The following is a 20,762-nucleotide window of genomic DNA, read 5'->3' as shown; positions in this document are numbered from 1 at the left end:
TTCTTGAGAAAAGTGTGGTAGCTTTTTTTTTTTTTTAATGAGAATGTAAATGTATGTGTTGTTTCTTAGGTTAAGTTAGTTTAGTTTAGTTACGTTAGGGTAGGTTAGGTATTTTAGGTTAGGAATATTTTATGTGATTTTTGTCTTTAGTGAAACATGTCTTTGAAACGTTGCCATTTACTTGGATTCACAACATAAGTGAATGAAGTTATTGTCTGTTATGCTAACGTGTCGATGGCCAGCCCCATTTCAAACATGCCCCCAGTCACCATACTCTTACAAAATTTGTCCACCTCCTGTCCCGTACTTCCCTCCCCCAGCCCCAGGTAAATGTCATCGTTGCATTTTCATTTAACATTGGGCGCATAAAGAGTATACAGCCCAAACGGCTCGTCCAATTTAAAAAAAAATTCTTCACTTTAGATTAAAAACATATGTTTGGAGACGGTTTCCCCTCTTACATTTTGTTGTAACTCTGATAATAACAGAGTTACCCTATGTCAGGGGACTTTTGAGACACTTTCTCTCTCTCTCTCTCTCTCTCTCTCTATATATATATATATATATATATATATATATATATATATATATATATATATATATATATATATATATATACAGTGTGAGAATTAGATGATCTATATTGGGGGGGGATAAAATTAGGCCAATAGGACATAAAATCTGAAGGTGCAAATTCCAAAATGAGACAATAATACCTTACCCCATATATATATATATATATATATATATATATATATATATATCTGACATCTGTAATAAATAAGAGATTTATTAATTTAATAAATCTACCGACAATAACTATGTACGTATACCGACATATACACACCCCACTTAACCTTTCTGAACGTGTTTAAATGTTGTACTCACTCTTGTCCCCGTAGCTCTCTAAAGTTTATTTAGTTTATATATATATATATATATTTAAATCTAGATATTAGCCTAACAAAAAATGGATTGTTGCGGGTCCCGATTTCTGACATCAAGGTGAAATCGAAGGCCAAATATTTAAAATCTCTCAATTCAAATTTCGAGCTTGTGCTTCTACTCCCCGCTAAAGCTATGCTCTTCACGACTTTTTCTTCTCGAAACATCGATTCCGTGATGGGGCTCAGGAAGTCAACACTTAGACCTACTTTACTGTTAGGTTACAGATGAGTTGATTCACTATGGGCTACGTTAATGAATCAATTAAAGTAAAACATTACATTGAAGTTTTTCAGACAACCGTATTAGCGTGGACAGCAAACTGTGCAACTAAAAGAAAGATGGAAAAATGAAGGATTAACTTTAATAAACCCCGCTCCAGTTGAAATGCTTATACAGATACGGACAATGACACGGAGAACCAATCGTATTAACAAATGCTGAAACAAATCTTCAATTATGCGCTTATTCACCTAAAAATCACCTTCACTAACACGTCTGCTCACTAGGATCGTATCCTCAGCGTGTACGTTAACATATAGTTACGAGAGAATACCTATATCTAAGATTTTGAGTAAGTTTTACAGTTTCAAATGTTCATTTCCGTAAACTGTAAAAGGCAGTGATTACTACGCTAATTATCACAAATTAAATGCAACTTTTGAATTGCATACACACAAACTACTAGGGAATGAAGACCATGTGCTAACAAAGAATACACTGGAAAATGAATAACATGTTATACCAAAACTTAAAATAAGATGATAATCGATACAAATGTAGGGGATGAATATGACATGTCCGAACTTCGCCAAGTATGGTGGAAGAAGCTATTTGTTTACTTCTTCTTGGCCAACCGCTAAGAACATTTATAAATCCATATGTGGCTTTGTTATACGCAATTAGTACATTCAAATTCACGAACGATGACGAACTGAAGGGTACGAAGGAACAGTTGCAAGTAACAACTGTAGTCATAATAATACGTATAGTTCAACTAAACAACGTTGGAAATAGTGGGTAATTAGGTGGTAAGTAGAAATGACCAAAACTGAATAGTTTACATAGATCATTTCGAAATACATCTAGAAGATTAAACTTACAAGAAATGACAAAAATCACTGAAATTTGAAGTTATACTGAGCATAGCTTGGGGGGAAAGCGAGCATCCCCAGTGAGGATACTTCAGCTGACTTCTTTGGGGGGGGGGGACAAAATGAGATTGAGGGGGAAAATCCCCCTCATCCCTCCCGGTAATTCGCACCCTGCATATATATATATACTACTGTAGTTTAAGCACAGTTTAACCATTTCACAGTGACTGGAATGTTATGATGCTTTACTGTGACTAATGGTTTTGCTTTTCTATTTCCAGAACCCAATGAGATGTACCGGAGACCACTTGCAACTAATATGGATTATGGTTTCAACTTGAAAGATGAATTATACAACAAGGGAGATTGGGCCAAACCTACAACTCAATTCCGTAAAGTATACGCTGAGCAAACCAGGTAAGATTCTCATACTCTTTGTCTTGTTTAAAGCGTTTAAACAGAAGTGACGGTCTTACTTTGGTGTAATGACTCGAGTCATCACAATTTTTGGAAAGAATGAAGTTATTTATACACGGTGTTTCAGGAATAAAATGACAAACTTCGCATACGAGTTCAGGACCTCAATAGAATGAAAAAGTTTGTTTTTGATCGAAAACTCCTAATAACGGCAATGGAACCAATTTAAGATAATTAGTGCAATTAGTCGTAGCGTGACTACAGAAAATAAAATACTCGAAAAAAACTGCATACGTATTCATAACCTCAAGGCAAGAAAATAATTTACGTGCGACTTTGATCAAAAAACGCTAAATTATGGAAATGGGTCCAATTTAAAGTAAGCCATATTTCGAGTAATTCCAGTGCATTTGTTGTTGCTAGTTGAATTGGTTCGTTGATGGTTTCTTTCAAGGTATTTATCATTCTTCGTTTGTTCGTCTAAACTCTCTTTCTCAGATATTTCTGTAGAAAGTATTTAGAGTTGGACCGGGCGGGCGAGGTTGCCAGTATTGTCGAAACACGGAAAAGAACTGAATTTCGACCATGCTGACGAGTGATGTCGCTTCATTCTGCTGGCAACCTTGGTGGATCTCTTGTAGTACAATTGATTTACAAAGATGCAACTGTTGTGGTTGTTATGTCTTGAAGGAAATGGTACAAATTATATGTTGCAGGCAGGGGCGGATTAAGGTTTTTGGGGCCCTGGAGCCAACTATTTTAAGGGGGCTCTATGTTACAAATAATTCCAGCACATAAATTTTCTTTGCTGCCTTCCACAGCCTCATAGGTTTATCGAAACACCGAGAACTATGCTATAATATTTTAATGTGCTCTAAGTTTACAATAATTAGTTTAATTACATTCATTATTAACAGCTAAATGCTCATATACTGCAGTGTAATACACAAATGCCAAATACAAGCCAAATGGTCAAGTCCCTGTAAAAACACTAATAGAATAAAAGGAGAAAAATCATATATAAATAGGTAAAGCTGTACAAGGCTACATTGTTAGAAAAGTTTTCTTCCTACATTTTTGCTCTGCAAAGGATTCTATTATGTCATTAAACGATAACTCTCTGACCACACATGATTCAATAGATAACAAGACAAGAGCATTGAGCTTCTGTTGCCTCATGTTGACCTCACTGTTGACTCATGTTTAACCATTTAAGTTTAGAAAAGGATCTTTCGCCAGTACAATTTGAAACAAAAAGATATAGATAAATTCTGTGTGCAATGCAGACATCTGGGAAAACTATATCTAAGTTATTCTCATATAACATCAAAAGTATTTTACTAGTAAAAGAACTCGCACTGTTATTTTGGGCGTTCTCATTAGCAATAAGAGTTTGTATATACAATAAGAAACGACGAAACTCTTCGCAAAAATTCAAGTTCATGTCACCATTATACTTTAGAATAAAATCGCTGATGGCTCGGGTTATATCCTCTTCGTTCATGGAGTTAAATTTGGTAAGAAACTCGAAAGTCTCGTGAAGATTTTTGTACTGAGCTATCCTTCGCTGTAGCCCCGAAATGAAAAAATGAAATGAAATCTTTGAGTTTTACGTCCGACGGTTATGCCGGCAAGGCTAAAGGGGACGGTGGTGATGAGAAATGAATGAAATGGTGGAATGAAGAAAGTGGGAGGAAACGGGAGAACGCCGAGGAAACCCACGCACAAAGTGTTTGTCCACTACAAACCTATGATCGGAAAGAACGTTTCCACACGAAATTTATCACTCCCCAATAACACCGCTTCTTCTTTGTCGCTTTCGTGAAAATGTTCCTTTTTACAGATTTTTCTTTTCATTTCATCATTGTACTTCTACAGTCTACTCCCTGACTTCATAGATGTTTCCATTTCGGCAAACTTTTCTCTAAGAGAAGAAACATAACTGATCAAGGACTCAAGTACATTGACTGCAGTTCCTAGCTCCATGTTTTAACTTTGTAGATAAGTTACTGATTAGTTTTATCCATTCTGCTTAAAATAACATCGCATAATGTTGACATGAAATAGATTTCAAAAGTAGTCAACTTCTGCAAAATGTTTTTCGCATCCTGACGTGTTCTATTGTTTCCCATTGAATCTTCTGTGATGGATGTTAACACATTCTTTATAGTGGCAAAAATATTTCCTGACAAAACATGCTGCATTGCTGTTATCAGACCACCTTGTTCTAGACAAACTTTTCAATGTTTCCAGTGTTTTTCAAAGTTTCCTCGTTAATTCCTTCCTCTGGCAAACGCCATCGGTGTGTTGACGAACTATATATATATATAGTTCGTCAACACACCGGCGAACTATCAGCTGAAGAAGACTGAAGTAATTGACTGCAATTTCGCATGATTCAACAACAGGTTTTCCTACAAGGTTTAGAGAGTGTGCTGCGCAAGGAACAAATTCAGCTAAATTATTAATACGCTTAACATGAGCTTGCACTTCTTCATACTGCCCCGACATGTTACTTGCATTATCATATGACTGTCCTCGACAATATCCTACAGAAACCCCGTACTCTTCCAATGTTTTAACAACTATCTCAGCTAAGGACTTACCTTTATGGCTGAAAATGGGGATAAACTGAAGAAATCGTTCTACTATGTCTCCTTTCTCTTTAACCTACATAATGGTTACAGTAAACTGGTCTGCATGCGTTTTTTCTGGTGTCGAGTCCACACTGATACTATAATATTTTGTTCGCTTTATTTCTTCGACGATCTTGCCTAACACGTTTTGTGCCATCAGCTGAACAAACTCATCACAGATTGTAGATGATAAATAAATCAACATGTCCACACCCTTTGCTTCCATAGTTTTTAATGTGAGATTTAAGAAAAGGATCAAACTACGAAACAACTTCCAATATTCCCATAAAGTTGTCATTGTGTTCAGATCCAAAAATCTCGTCGTGGCCGCATAAGGATAAATCTGTCTCAGTTAGGAATGTTACCACAGCAACAACATGTTTTAACACTTCTACCCAATAGTTCTTTTCAGTCTCGGTTTGTTCTACTAGCTGTTTGTTGATCAGCTCTTTGTTTCTTCGACGGGTAATAAATATATGCAGTCATACTCCGGAAATGGCTTTTGGAAGTTTCGTGACTTGATAGATCTCTTGTTGGATGATCCCAATCATCGTACCCTGTTACAAGCATACTAGAGCCTTATTTTAAATCACAAGTTGTCAGAACAAAGGGTGATGACTTATAGCGTCTGCATTACAGCCTTATTATTTAGAGCGAATTGTGTTTAAAAATTTGCAACTGTAGAGGAAATGTTAGATGTTTTAGTTAAGCTTGAGAAAAATAAAGCTCGCGTACAGAGAAGGGAAAAATGAGAACATACTTTTTCCGTCACAAAGCAATCTTGGAAGGATGTAACTTCATTAACAGCAGATTCTTCTGATGTCGAGACAGATAATGAAGTGGAAGTTAAAATGCTGAACAATCAGGATATAAAGAAGAAAAAAATTAGTTAAACAGGAGGCTAGTGAACTGAAAGTGCAGAGTCAACAAAGTAATTAGCGTAAAGTCCAGTTAGTTCCGATCAATTGCAATCATTAGAGAAAAAGTTAGAGAACAACAGTAATGAGATCAAAACAATACTAACGGTAGTAATAAAAATAGACAGAATTTTCAAGGAAAAGGGAATAATTTTTATAGGCAAAATAGAGGAAATCAGAATCACAATCAAAGAGAGAATTTTAGAGGTCGATTTCGTGGTAATTTTAGAAATTTTAGAGGCCAGACGAGAAATCAATTTTATCCTAGAGGAAATTTTCACAATTATCAAACACCTATGTATGGAAACAATTATCAACAATTTCCGAATTAGGCACAAACACATCCCATTTGCTCTTTTTATGGTCATAGTTTACACACAGAAGATGCGTGTTTGTTGCGTAAACAGTCTTTAAACGCATAATGTCTGTAAATGTGGGAAGTATATTTACAGATAAACAAGTTAGCAATTGAGGCCTATTCCGGAAGAAGGGCACATAGGCCTATGTGCCCTTTTTCCGGAAATCATTGAAAACGAACCTCCATGTTATACTGTAGGTGGTGTGAACATTTCATCTCGATATCTTTATTTTTGACAGACTGGCGCTATTCTTTTTGTAAGCCTTTGCACTACTGTTTTGGCGCACAGCTGACTTCAGACCCTAGCAGCGGTAGCTTCTTTCTTATTTGACTTAGAAAAGAACCTCAACAAGTTTCAGAACTAAGAATAGTAACGTGTGTCAAGTTAGCATACACACATTTAGCCAACACGACCAAAACTACACAATCGTTAGTGCTACGTTAGTGCTGGTTAGTGCCAGCTTCCCAACGTTAGTGCTGCTATACTTAAAAAAATAGAGCGACTTTTTTGTTGTATGCCAACTTGACGTCAAGTTAGCATACGTATATTCAAAAATTAAAGCACTAACGAAACTAACTATACAAATCGTTACTGCTACGTTAGTGCTGGTTAGTGCTAGCTTCCCAACGTTAGTGATGCTACACTTAAAAAAAATAGAGCGACTTTTTTGTTGTATGCCAACTTGACGTCAAGTTAGCATACGCATATTCAAAAAATAGAGCACTAACGAAAGTAAGTATACCAATCGTTAGTGCTACGTTACTGCTGCTTAGTGCTAGTTTCCCAACGTTAGTGCTGCTACACTTAAAAAAATAGAGCGATATTATTTTTGTATGCCAACTTGATGTCAAGTTAGCATACGTATATTCAAAAATTAAAGCACTAACGAAAATAACTATACCAATCGTTAGTGCTGGTTAGTGCTAGCTTCCCAACGTTAGTGCTGCTACACTTAAAAAAATAGAGCGACTCTTTTGTTGTATGCCAACTTGACGTCAAGTTAGCATACGTATATTCAAAAATTAAAGCACTAACGAAAGTAACTATACCAATCGTTAGTGTTACGTGAGTGCTGGTTAGTGCTACCTTCCCAACATTAGTGCTGCTATACTTAAAAAAATAGAACGACTTTTTTGTTGTATGCCAACTTGACGTCAAGTTAGCATACGTATATTCAAAAATTAAAGCACTAACGAAAATAACTATACCAATCGTTAGTGCTGGTTAGTGCTAGCTTCCCAACGTTAGTGCTGCTACACTTAAAAAAATAGAGCGACTCTTTTGTTGTATGCCAACTTGACGTCAAGTTAGCATACGTATATTCAAAAATTAAAGCACTAACGAAAGTAACTATACCAATCGTTAGTGTTACGTGAGTGCTGGTTAGTGCTACCTTCCCAACATTAGTGCTGCTATACTTAAAAAAATAGAACGACTTTTTTGTTGTATGCCAACTTGACGTCAAGTTAGCTTACGTATATTCAAAAATTAATGCACTAACGAAAATAACCATACCAATCGTTAGTGCTGGTTAGTTCTAGCTTCCCAACGTTAGTGCTGCTACACTAAAAAAATAGAGCGACTTTTTTGTTGTATGCCAACTTGACGTCAAGTTAGCATACGCATATTAAAAAATTAAAGCACTAACGAAAGTTACTATACCAATCGTTAGTGCTACGTTAGTGCTGGTTAGTGCTAGTTTCCGAACGTTACAGCCGCTTTACTTAAAAAAATAGAGCGACTTTTTTGTTGTATGCCAACTTGACGTCAAGTTAGCATACGTATATTCAAAAATTAAAGCACTAACGAAACTAACTATACCAATCGTTAGTGCTACGTTAGTGCTGGTCAGTGCTAGCTTCCCAACGTTAGTGCTGCTACACTTAAAAAAATAGAGCGACTTTTTTGTTGTATGCCAACTTGACGTCAAGTTAGCATACGTATATACAAAAATTAAAGCACTAACGAAAGTAACTATACCAATCGTTAGTGTTACGTTAGTGCTGGTTAGTGCCAGCTTCCCAACATTAGTGCTGCTATACTTAAAAAATAGAACGACTTTTTTGTTGTATGCCAACTTGACGTCAAGTTAGCATACGTATATTCAAAAATTAAAGCACTAACGAAACTAACTATACCAATCGTTAGTGCTACGTTAGTGCTGGTTAGTGCTAGCTTCCCAACGTTAGTGCTGCTACACTTAAAAAATAGAGCGACTCTTTTGTTGTATGCCAACTTGACGTCAAGTTAGCATACGTATATTCAAAAATTAAAGCACTAACGAAAGTAACTATACCAATCGTTAGTGTTACGTTAGTGCTGGTTAGTGCTACCTTCCCAACATTAGTGCTACTATACTTCAAAAAATAGAACGACTTTTTTGTTGTATGCCAACTTGACGTCAAGTTAGCTTACGTATATTCAAAAATTAAAGCACTAACGAAAATAACTATACCTATCGTTAGTGCTACGTTAGTGCTGGTTAGTGCTAGCTTCCCAACGTTAGTGCTGCTACACTAAAAAAAATAGAGCGACTTTTTTGTTGTATGCCAACTTGACGTCAAGTTAGCATACGCATATTCAAAAAATAGAGCACTAACGAAAGTAAGTATACCAATCGTTAGTGCTACGTTACTGCTGCTTAGTGCTAGTTTCCCAACGTTAGTGCTGCTATACTTAAAAAAATAGAACGACTTTTTTGTTGTATGCCAACTTGACGTCAAGTTAGCATACGTATATTCAAAAATTAAAGCACTAACGAAAATAACTATACCAATCGTTAGTGCTGGTTAGTGCTAGCTTCCCAACGTTAGTGCTGCTACACTTAAAAAAATAGAGCGACTCTTTTGTTGTATGCCAACTTGACGTCAAGTTAGCATACGTATATTCAAAAATTAAAGCACTAACGAAAGTAACTATACCAATCGTTAGTGTTACGTGAGTGCTGGTTAGTGCTACCTTCCCAACATTAGTGCTGCTATACTTAAAAAAATAGAACGACTTTTTTGTTGTATGCCAACTTGACGTCAAGTTAGCATACGTATATTCAAAAATTAAAGCACTAACGAAAATAACTATACCAATCGTTAGTGCTGGTTAGTGCTAGCTTCCCAACGTTAGTGCTGCTACACTTAAAAAATAGAGCGACTCTTTTGTTGTATGCCAACTTGACGTCAAGTTAGCATACGTATATTCAAAAATTAAAGCACTAACGAAAGTAACTATACCAATCGTTAGTGTTACGTGAGTGCTGGTTAGTGCTACCTTCCCAACATTAGTGCTGCTATACTTAAAAAAATAGAACGACTTTTTTGTTGTATGCCAACTTGACGTCAAGTTAGCTTACGTATATTCAAAAATTAATGCACTAACGAAAATAACCATACCAATCGTTAGTGCTGGTTAGTTCTAGCTTCCCAACGTTAGTGCTGCTACACTAAAAAAATAGAGCGACTTTTTTGTTGTATGCCAACTTGACGTCAAGTTAGCATACGCATATTAAAAAATTAAAGCACTAACGAAAGTTACTATACCAATCGTTAGTGCTACGTTAGTGCTGGTTAGTGCTAGTTTCCGAACGTTACAGCCGCTTTACTTAAAAAAATAGAGCGACTTTTTTGTTGTATGCCAACTTGACGTCAAGTTAGCATACGTATATTCAAAAATTAAAGCACTAACGAAACTAACTATACCAATCGTTAGTGCTACGTTAGTGCTGGTCAGTGCTAGCTTCCCAACGTTAGTGCTGCTACACTTAAAAAAATAGAGCGACTTTTTTGTTGTATGCCAACTTCACGTCAAGTTAGCATACGTATATACAAAAATTAAAGCACTAACGAAAGTAACTATACCAATCGTTAGTGTTACGTTAGTGCTGGTTAGTGCCAGCTTCCCAACATTAGTGCTGCTATACTTAAAAAATAGAACGACTTTTTTGTTGTATGCCAACTTGACGTCAAGTTAGCATACGTATATTCAAAAATTAAAGCACTAACGAAACTAACTATACCAATCGTTAGTGCTACGTTAGTGCTGGTTAGTGCTAGCTTCCCAACGTTAGTGCTGCTACACTTAAAAAATAGAGCGACTCTTTTGTTGTATGCCAACTTGACGTCAAGTTAGCATACGTATATTCAAAAATTAAAGCACTAACGAAAGTAACTATACCAATCGTTAGTGTTACGTTAGTGCTGGTTAGTGCTACCTTCCCAACATTAGTGCTACTATACTTCAAAAAATAGAACGACTTTTTTGTTGTATGCCAACTTGACGTCAAGTTAGCTTACGTATATTCAAAAATTAAAGCACTAACGAAAATAACTATACCTATCGTTAGTGCTACGTTAGTGCTGGTTAGTGCTAGCTTCCCAACGTTAGTGCTGCTACACTAAAAAAATAGAGCGACTTTTTTGATGTATGCCAACTTGACGTCAAGTTAGCATACGCATATTAAAAAATTAAAGCACTAACGAAAGTAACTATACCAATCGTTAGTGCTACGTTAGTGCTGGTTAGTGCTAGTTTCCGAACGTTACTGCCGCTTTACCTAAAAAAATAGAGCGACTTTTTTGTTGTATGCCAACTTGACGTCAAGTTAGCATACGTATATTCAAAAATTGAAGCACTAACGAAACTAACTATACCAATCGTTAGTGCTACGTTAGTGCTGGTCAGTGCTAGCTTCCCAACGTTAGTGCTGCTACACTTAAAAAAAAATAGAGCGACTCTTTTGTTGTATGCCAACTTGACGTCAAGTTAGCATACGTATATTCAAAAATAAAGCACTAACGAACGTAACTATACCAATCGTTAGTGTTACGTTAGTGCTGGTTAGTGCCAGCTTCCCAACGTTAGTGCTGCTATACTTAAAAAATAGAACGACTTTTTTGTTGTATGCCAACTTGACGTCAAGTTAGCATACGTATATTCAAAAATTAAAGCACTAACGAAAATAACTATACCAATCGTTAGTGCTACGTTAGTGCTGGTTAGTGCTAGCTTCCCAACGTTAGTGTTGCTACACTTAAAAAATAGAGCGACTTCTTTGTTGTATGCCAACTTGACGTCAAGTTAGCATACGTATATTCAAAAATTAAAGCACTAACGAAAGTAACTATACCAATCGTTAGTGGTACGTTACTGCTGATTAGTGCTACCTTCCCACCGTTAGTGCTCCTATATTAAAAAATAGAGCGACTTTTTTGTTTATGCCAACTTGACGTCAAATTAGCATACGTATATTCAAAAATTAAAGCACTAACGAAAGTCACTATACTAATCGTTGGTGCTACGTTAGTGCTGGTTAGTGCTAGCTTCCCAACGTTAGTGCTGCTACACTTAAAAAAATAGAGTGACTTTTTTGTTGTATGCCAACTTGACGTCAAGTTAGCAAACGTATATTCAAAAATTAAAGCACTAATGAAATAATTATACCAATCGTTACTGCAACGTTAGTGCTGGTTAGCCTAGCTTCCCAACGTTAGTGCTGCTACACTTAAAAAATAGAGCGATATAATTTTTGTATGCCAACTTGATGTCAAGTTAGCATACGCATATTCAAAAATTAAAGCACTAACGAAAGTCACTATATCAATCGTTAGTAGTGCGTAAGTGCTGGTTAGTGCTAGGTTCAAAACGTTAGTGCTGCAAAACTTAAAAAAAAATAGAGCGACATTTTTTGTTGTATGCCAACTTGACGTCAAGTTAGCATACGCACACACAAAAATTAAAGCACTAATGAAAGTAATTATACCAATCGTTACTGCTACGTTAGTGATGGTTAGTCTAGCTTCCCAACGTTAGTGCTGCTATACTTAAAAAAATAGAGCGACTTTTTTTGTATGCCAACTTGATGTCAAGTTAGCATACGCATATTCAAAAATTAAAGCACAAACGAAAGTAACTATACCAATCGTTAGTGCTACGTTAGTACTGGTTAGTGCAAGCTTCCCAACGTTAGTGCCGCTATACTTAAAAAAATAGAGCGATTTTTTGTTGTATGCGAACTTGACGTCAAATTAGCATACGTATATTCAAAAATTAAAGCACTAACGAAAGTCACTCTACAAATCGTTAGTGTTACGTTAGTGCTGGTTAGTGGTAGCTTCCTAACGTCAGTGCTGGATACTTAAAAAAATAGGGCGACTTTTTGTTTTATGCCAACTTGACGTCAACTATACCAATCGTTAGCGCTACGTTAATGCTGGTTAGTGCTAGCTTCCGAACGTTAGTCCTGATATGCTTAAAAAATAGAGCTACTTTCTGTTGTATTCCAACTTGACGTCAACTATACCAATCGTTAGTTCTACGTTAATGCTGGTTAGTGCTAGCTTCCGAATGTTAGTGCTGCTATGCTTAAAAAATAGACCGACTTTTTTTTTGTATGCCAACTTGACGTCAAGTTACCGTACGCATATTCAAAAATTAAAGCATAAACGAAAATAACAATACCAATCGTTAGTGCTAGTTTCCCAACGTTAGTGCAGCTATACTTAAAAAAAAGACCGACTTTTTGTTGTATGCCAATTTGACGTCACATCAGCATACGCATATTCAAAAACAAAAGCACTAACGAAAGTAACTATACCAATCCTTACTGCTACGTTAGTGCTGGTAAGTGCTTGTTTTCCAAAGTTAGTACTGCTACATTTAAAACAATAGAGCGACTTTTTTGTTGTATGCCAACTTGACGTCAAGTTACCGTACGCATATTCAAAAATTAAAGCAGAAACGAAAATAACAATACCAATCGTTAGTGCTAGTTTCCCAACGTTAGTGCAGCTATACTTAAAAAAAAGAGCGACTTTTATGTTGTATGCCAACTTGACGTCAAGTTAGCATACGCATACTCAAAAATTAAAGCACCAACGAAAGTAACTATAGTAATCGTTAGTGCTACGTTAGTGCTAATAAGTGCAAGATTCCCAACGTTAGTGCTGCTATACTTAAAAAATAGAGCGGCTTTTTAGTTGTATGCCAACTTGACGTCAAGTTAGCATACGCATATTCAAAAATTAAAGCACTAACGAAAGTAACTATACCAATCGTTAGTGCTACGTTAGTACTGGTTAGTGCTAGCTTCCCAACGTTAGTGCTGCTATACTTAAAAAATAGAGCTACTTTTTGTTGTATGCCAACTTGACGTCAACTATACCAATCGTTAGTGCTACGTTGGTGCTGGTTAGTGCTACCTTCCCAACGTCACTGCTGCTAAACTTAAAGAAATAGACCGAGTTTTTTTGTTGTATGCCAACTTGACGTCAAATTAGCATACGCACACTCAAAAATTAAAACACTATTGAAAGTAACTATACCAATCGTTACTGCTGGTTAGTGCTATCTCCCTAACGATAGTGCTGCTATACTTAAAAAAAATAGAGCGACTTATTTGTTGTATGCCAACTTGACGTCAAGTTAGCATACGCATATTCAAAAATTAAATCACTAACGAATGTAACTGTACCAATCGTTAGTGCTATGTTAGTACTGGTTAGGGCTAGCTTCCCAACGCTAGTGCTGCTATACTTGAACAAATAGAGCGATTTTTTTGTTGTATGCCAACTTGGCGTCAAATTAGCATATGCACACTCAAAAATTAAAGCACTAATGAAAGTAACTATACCAATCGTTACTGCTGGTTAGTGCTAGCTTCCCAACGTTAGTGCTGCTATACTTAAAAAAGTAGACCGACATTTTTGTTGTATGCCAACTTGGCGTCAAATTAGCATACACATATACGAAAATTAAAGCCCTAACGAAAGTAACTACACCAATCGTTAGTGTTACATTATTGGTGGTTAGTGCTAGCTTCCCAACGTTAGTGCTGCTACAGTAACGATTGGTATAGTTACTTTCATTAGTGTTTTAATTTTTGAATCTACGTATGCTAATTTGACGTCAAGTTGGCATACAACAAAAAAACTCGGTCTATTTCTTTAAGTTTAGCAGCAGTGACGTTGGGAAGCTAGCACTAACCAGCACCAACGTAGCACTAACGATTGGTATAGTTACTTTCGTTAGTGCTTTAATTTTTGAATATGCGTATGCTAACTTGACGTCTAGCTGGGATACAACAAAAAAGTTGATCTATTTTTTTAAGTATAGCAGCACTAACGTTGGGAAGCTAGCACTAACGCAGCACTAACGATTGGTATAATTACTTTCGTTAGTGATTTAATTTTTGAATGTGCGTATGCTAACTTGACTTCAAGTTGGCATACAACAAAAAAGCCGCTAAATTTTTTAAACATATCAGCACTAACGTTGGAAAGCTAGCACTAACGTAGCACTAACTATTGGTATAATTACTTTCGTTAGTGATTTAATTTTTGAATGTGCGTATGCTAACTTGACTTCAAGTTGACATACGGGAAAAAGTCGCTCTATTATTGTAAGTATAGCAGCACTAACGTTGGGAAGCTAGCACTAACGTAGCACTAACGATTGGTATAGTTCCTTTCGTTAGTGCTTTAATTTTTGAATATGCGTATGCTAACTTGACGTCAAGTTGGCATACAACAAAAAAGTCGCTCTATTTTTTTAAGTATAGCAGCACTAACGTTGGGAAGCTAGCACTAACGCAGCACTAACGATTGATATAGTTCCTTTCGTTAGTGCTTTAATTTTTGAATATGCGTATGCTAACTTGACGTCAAGTTGGTATACAACAAAAAAGTCGCTCTATTTTTTAAGTATAGAGGCACTAACGTTGGGAAGCTACCACTAACCAGCACTAACGTAGCACTAACGATTAGTATAGTTACGTTCGTTAGTGCTATAATTTTTGAATATACGTATGCTAACTTGACGTCAAGTTGGCATACAACAAAAAAGTCGCTCTATTTTTTTAAGTATAGCGGCACTAACGTTGGGAAGCTAGCACTAACCAGCACTAACGTAGCACTAACGATTGGTATAGTTACTTTCGTTAGTGCTTTAATTTTTTAATATGCGTATGCTAACTTGACGTCAAGTTGGCATACAACAAAAAAGTCGCTCTATTTTTTTAGTGTAGCAGCACTAACGTTGGGAAGCTAGCACTAACCAGCACTAACGTAGCACTAAAGATTGGTATAGTTATTTTCGTTAGTGCTTTAATTTTTGAATATACGTATGCTAACTTGACGTCAAGTTGGCATACAACAAAAAGTCGTTTTATTTTTTAAGTATAGCAGCACTAATGTTGGGAAGCTGGCACTAACCAGCACTAACGTAGCACTAACGATTGGTATAGTTACTTTCGTTAGTGCTTTAATTTTGAATATGCGTATGCTAACTTGACGTCAAGTTGGCATAAAACAAAAAGTCGCTTAATTTTTTTAAATATAGCAGCACTAACGGTTCGAAGCTAGCACTAACCAGCACTAACGTAGCACTAACGATTGTTATAGTTACTTTCGTAAGTGCTTTATTTTTTGAATATTCGTATGCTATCTTGACGTCAAGTTGGCATACAACAAAAAAGTCGCTCTATTTTTTTTAAGTATAGCGGCACTAACGTTCGGAAGCTAGCACTAACCAGCACTAACGTAACACTAACGATTGGTATAATTACTTTCGTTAGTGCTTTAATTTTTTAATATGCGTATGCTAACTTGACGTCAAGTTGGCATACAACAAAAGAGTCGCTCTATTTTTTTAGTGTAGCAGCACTAACGTTGGGAAGCTAGCACTAACCAGCACTAACGTAGCACTAACGATTGGTATAGTTATTTTCGTTAGTGCATTAATTTTTGAATATACGTAAGCTAACTTGACGTCAAGTTGGCATACAACAAAAAAGTCGTTCTATTTTTTAAGTATAGCAGCACTAATGTTGGAAAGCTGGCACTAACCAGCACTAACGTAGCACTAACGATTGGTATAGTTACTTTCGTTAGTGCTTTAATTTTTGAATATGCGTATGCTAACTTGACGTCAAGTTGGCATACAACAAAAAAGTCGCTCTATTTTTTTAAGTATTGCAGCACTAACGTTGGGAAGCTGGCACTAACCAGCACTAACGTAGCACTAACGATTGTACAGTTTTGGTCGTGTTGGCTAAATGTGTGTATGCTAACTTGACCCACGTAGAATAGTAGTATTGTTGTCAGATGCTACAGGTGGACAAAACAAACACTACAATAACAAAATGTTCTTGGTTCGCTAAAGTTCATAAAGTGGAAATAATTTGTTTATATCCTGTGCGTGGATACTCGTTTAGCCAGTGCGACTACAACTTCGAGTTTGTTCGAAACAAAATAAGAAACTTGGAGCGAATCGTATCTCCTAGCCATGGTTAGAAGCCATCGTTACCTTCCTTTTGAACTGACGATGGATAAAGATTTGATTAAGGATTGGGACTCAGCTCTTGATCCTTTCTTTCATTCCAACCCATCATCAAAACCTTCAAACTACACCATTACGTACATACCAACATATATATCCCATTTTCTTATTTTTCAAAAAGTAATATCGAAGAATTGAGAGATATTGGCCCTAAGTCTGCCCCTTTTGTTGGAGTGCGCGAACAGAAATAGAAAGATTTTCGGTCTTTAATGAAGTTCTTGTCAGCTGAAGACAGCAACTGGATTGAATATATATTGAATGAGTATGAACAGGACTAAATCCATAATACATCTATTGTCATGAGTAATAGCTTATATTTGCTTTATTTAGAATAAAGACATTATTGTGATGCATTAATAGTGTGCTATTTCTTCAACCAACAAGGATTTTCGAAAAAAGGGCACATAACATTTTATACAAATACGTTTATAAATATATAAAATAGCATATATTTTTCATTTAATACAAGCTATTTATTAGTCAAATAGATCTTTTATATTAAGAAAGCCTGTAATAGGTATTTGCAAGCTTATGTTATTGTTATATATTCTGATAAAATTTTTAAGCCTCTTTTTCTCCATTTACGAAAACGGTCTATGTGCCCTTCTTCCGGAATAGGCCTCAATTGTACGTTTCAAAATTAATGTGAGAACATTTCATCATACTTTTCACGTGTTAAGTAATTTTTCCCAAGACATGTTGTTAGGAAATGGTCTTTTAGTATCTCAGAGAGCCCAAATTAATTTGAAAAGAAACGTTTTATTGTCAAAGAGATTTGGAAAACCTAGAGTTGCTCTAAGTAATGACAGAGATATTTCAAAGGAACTGTCACCACAAGCTAATAATTTGGTTTGTAATAGAGGCCCGAAATAGCTCACTTCCTCACAAAATAAGTACCGGTATCGTGAAGACACTGGTGGAAGAAGACTTAATTCTAGCGATACCGCAAGCGTGGCGAGCGGGGAAAAAATTAACATGGGTTTGATAGCTAATAAGTTGATAATATAATAAGCTATAATATAATAAGTTGATTGCTATATTTTAGTATTAAAGAGAGAGATTTTTTGCGGTCCCCTGAGCCTGGACTGCATTGGCTCCGCCCTTAATCCGCTCCTGATTGCAGGAGCATCCCTCACTGATGTTAAGATATGCCACTCTATGGTTCGACTCCGGATTAGAGCATTCAAAAAGAAAGAAGGATTAAGGCCTACGACTTTAGATACCATGAACTTCATTTTGTTTCCAGTGAATAAATGTTGTCTCAAGGTTCCACATGGAAACGTGCTGTAAACAGCTTATCTTGTATATTCCTTTATTAAATTTAGTGCGGAGCAGCGAATTCCTTTCCAATCTCTTCAGATTGATCTTTTCTGTTTAATTGCGCTCTTTGTCTTTTCAACCTTCTTTCGTTTGCCTTTACGAATCAAAACGAAAGCTTCCGATCTTTATTTTTCGATATGATTTATTTGTCAACATCTTTACACTGTCTACATCAAGTCAATATCATCAAATGTAGCCGATTTACAGAAAGAGGAAGATTTGGGTCAAGAAACAACACTAAGTGAAGACAAAGATTGGAAAGTTTGAATACCCCTTCTGTTGACCAAGCAATCTTTGGATGCCGCCAACCTGAGGAAGTATTGCCTAAAAGCTGAACTTGAAGATTCCAATACTCCTACAGTTCGGAAGACAATTACAACGTTGCAGTCCTGAGGAACATCAAGAGATGGCCAAGGTGTTAAATGATGGTGCTGCTGATGTCATGAATACGTCACATCATACGAAGAGGACAGATCCAAAGTTAAATGTTACAACCAAATATGGAGATATAACCTTGCATAGAAGGGGCGTATCGATGCTACTGAATTAATAAAACTACTTGGTAGGTTCAGCACTTAATTGCGAGACATTAGAGTTGGAGGAGACCACGTAGTGACATATATGGCTATACTTATACCAGCAGCAGAGATTGAATCGACCTGGCTTTCTACTTCTTCAAGATACAGTGACGACATTTAATATCAGGAAAACGTTTTAACACAAACTCTTCTCTTTTTTACCCTTTCCAACGCTTCATTTAACTTAGCACTTTTTTAATTATAAAATTATACCTATGGTTTATATATATTATCCTTATCTATGTTAGCATAAATCCACTTGAGGTATATTTTCTTGGACTAAGTTTCGAGCTGGGGGCCGCGGTGGCTCAGTGGTAGAGCGTTCATCTGGTGCTTGGGGTCTCGGGTTCAAACCCTGCTCCCGCCAAGTGAACTTTGTGGTGCACAAACACCGTGTGCGTGGGTTTTCTCGGGGTTCTCTCGTTTCCTCCCACTTTCTTCATTCCACCATTTCATTCATCTCTCATCATCACCGTCTCCTTTAGCCTAACCGGCATAACCGTGGGACGTAAAACTCAAAAATTTCATTTCATTTCATTTTAAGCTTCGAGCTCATTCTTTCTCAAACAATAGTTTCTTAACTATCCTTCTTTCCGACGTTTGTCGATGGTGGAAATACATCCTTAATATATCTTACTGCATTCGAATTCAGGTCATTTTGGTACAGACTTCCACGCCTAACGACTTTTTACCACTTTTTTGGGGGGGGGGGGAGGAGGGATGTTGATTCATGGTAACTCAACCAGTTGGGTTGGGTTGAGTTCTGGGAATGGAAGGATTCGTCATGTAACGCGTTGGTATTTTCACTTGCTCCAAAATTAAAGCTTTAAGGATTAACTGAGCATCGTTCTATGATCAAGTGTGGTCTGGGGCACCAAAATTTTCCTGAAGAAGTGTCTGAAACAATCGATAATATGCAATTCTTTTAAACTTTTTAGACTGTTTTAGCTCGTAGATCACAGAAATACAACAAGCATGCTTTTTAATAATTAATAATAATAATAATAATAATAATAATAATAATAATAATAATAATAATAATAATAATAATAATAATAATAATAATAATAATAATAATAATAAAATCTCTGCAAAGGAACTTTTAGTCGGTGGTCTCTAACACGATACTTAAATTTGATGAAGACACTCAATGTAGGCGAGGGAGTTTTGGGATTTAAAAAAAAATAAAAATAAAAAATAAAAAACGTAATAGTATAGAGCTTTGCTCGCTCAGCTCTAAAGATGAGATGAAACAATTGAAATAATGTAGTTTTAAACTCGCTTATACTTACACTTTCAGTAAAATTATAATTCACCCTTGTGTTATAATTTTATTAAGAAGTACCTGTATTGATTTAGATACATAAATTTTATCGTTTCAGATACATGGATCATGCTTGGAGAGTGGAGAAATTCTTCTTTCTGTGAGTTAACCGGAAGGAAAGAACAACTTAAATCTACAGAAGAAAATTTACATAATGAGATTAATGCTGTGGTCGAAATTTATTTATTCATATTTTGATGTAAGATTATAAAATTTAAACAAAATAACTTTAAAAAAAAAAGTATTTGAAGCTACCTAGTGTGTACCCGTTGCTCATTTCTTCAAGATAAAGAAAGACTAAATAAACATTAAATTATTTTCAAAAAAATATTTTGTTCTTGTAATCGTGAATTTATTTTTCTGTTGTAATGAGATTTTTATACTTCTAGCTATTACTTTTTTAAAAAAAATCTTTTTATTGTGCGATTGTTTATAAATGCGTGCTTTGGGTATTTGATAATATGAATATATTTCTTAAGATTGTAACACAATAATGTGAATGTAATATTATTTATTCAATAATAAGTGTATTTTCCCTTCAATTCACTTTGGTGATCTTATATTGAATCTTTATATTCAGTTGATGGAGATAAGTTAATTTGGATTTCGAATTAACGGTGCGTTTTCTTCTTTTTGAAACCGAGAATGCGGTACATAAGCGTCGGTAAATGATATAATAATTGGCTGTCAGCAGTGGCGGATCTAGCCCGGGGCAGGGGTGGCCTAAGCCCCCTCAGTTTTTTGAGTGACGAAAATAATTTAAGCTATTATTTATATTTTTTTGAAAGTTTATAGCATAGTCACGATATACCTATTATAGTCTAGGTTCTGCCCTCCCCCCGGCAA

At 35.9% G+C, this 20,762-nt stretch overlaps 1 protein-coding gene across 1 annotated transcript in view; it reads left to right on the top strand.

Moving 5' to 3' along the window:
- Positions 1–20,458, top strand: part of LOC145668248 (uncharacterized) — a 31,286-nt gene extending 10,828 nt beyond the window's left edge. Inside the window, exons 2-3 of the mRNA XM_081735930.1 lie at positions 2,321–2,456; positions 19,975–20,458. Of these exons, the coding sequence (XP_081592056.1) occupies positions 2,321–2,456; positions 19,975–20,020 (182 nt within the window). The 3' untranslated portion in view covers positions 20,021–20,458. The remainder of the gene's footprint in view (positions 1–2,320; positions 2,457–19,974) is intronic.
- Positions 20,459–20,762: the final 304 nt, after the last annotated feature.

Source organism: Thermobia domestica, chromosome 13 (assembly GCF_964235325.1).
Source record: "Thermobia domestica chromosome 13, izTheDome1.hap1.1, whole genome shotgun sequence".
Lineage (NCBI taxonomy): Eukaryota > Metazoa > Arthropoda > Insecta > Zygentoma > Lepismatidae > Thermobia > Thermobia domestica.
This window is presented reverse-complemented; position numbering and strand designations above follow the sequence as displayed.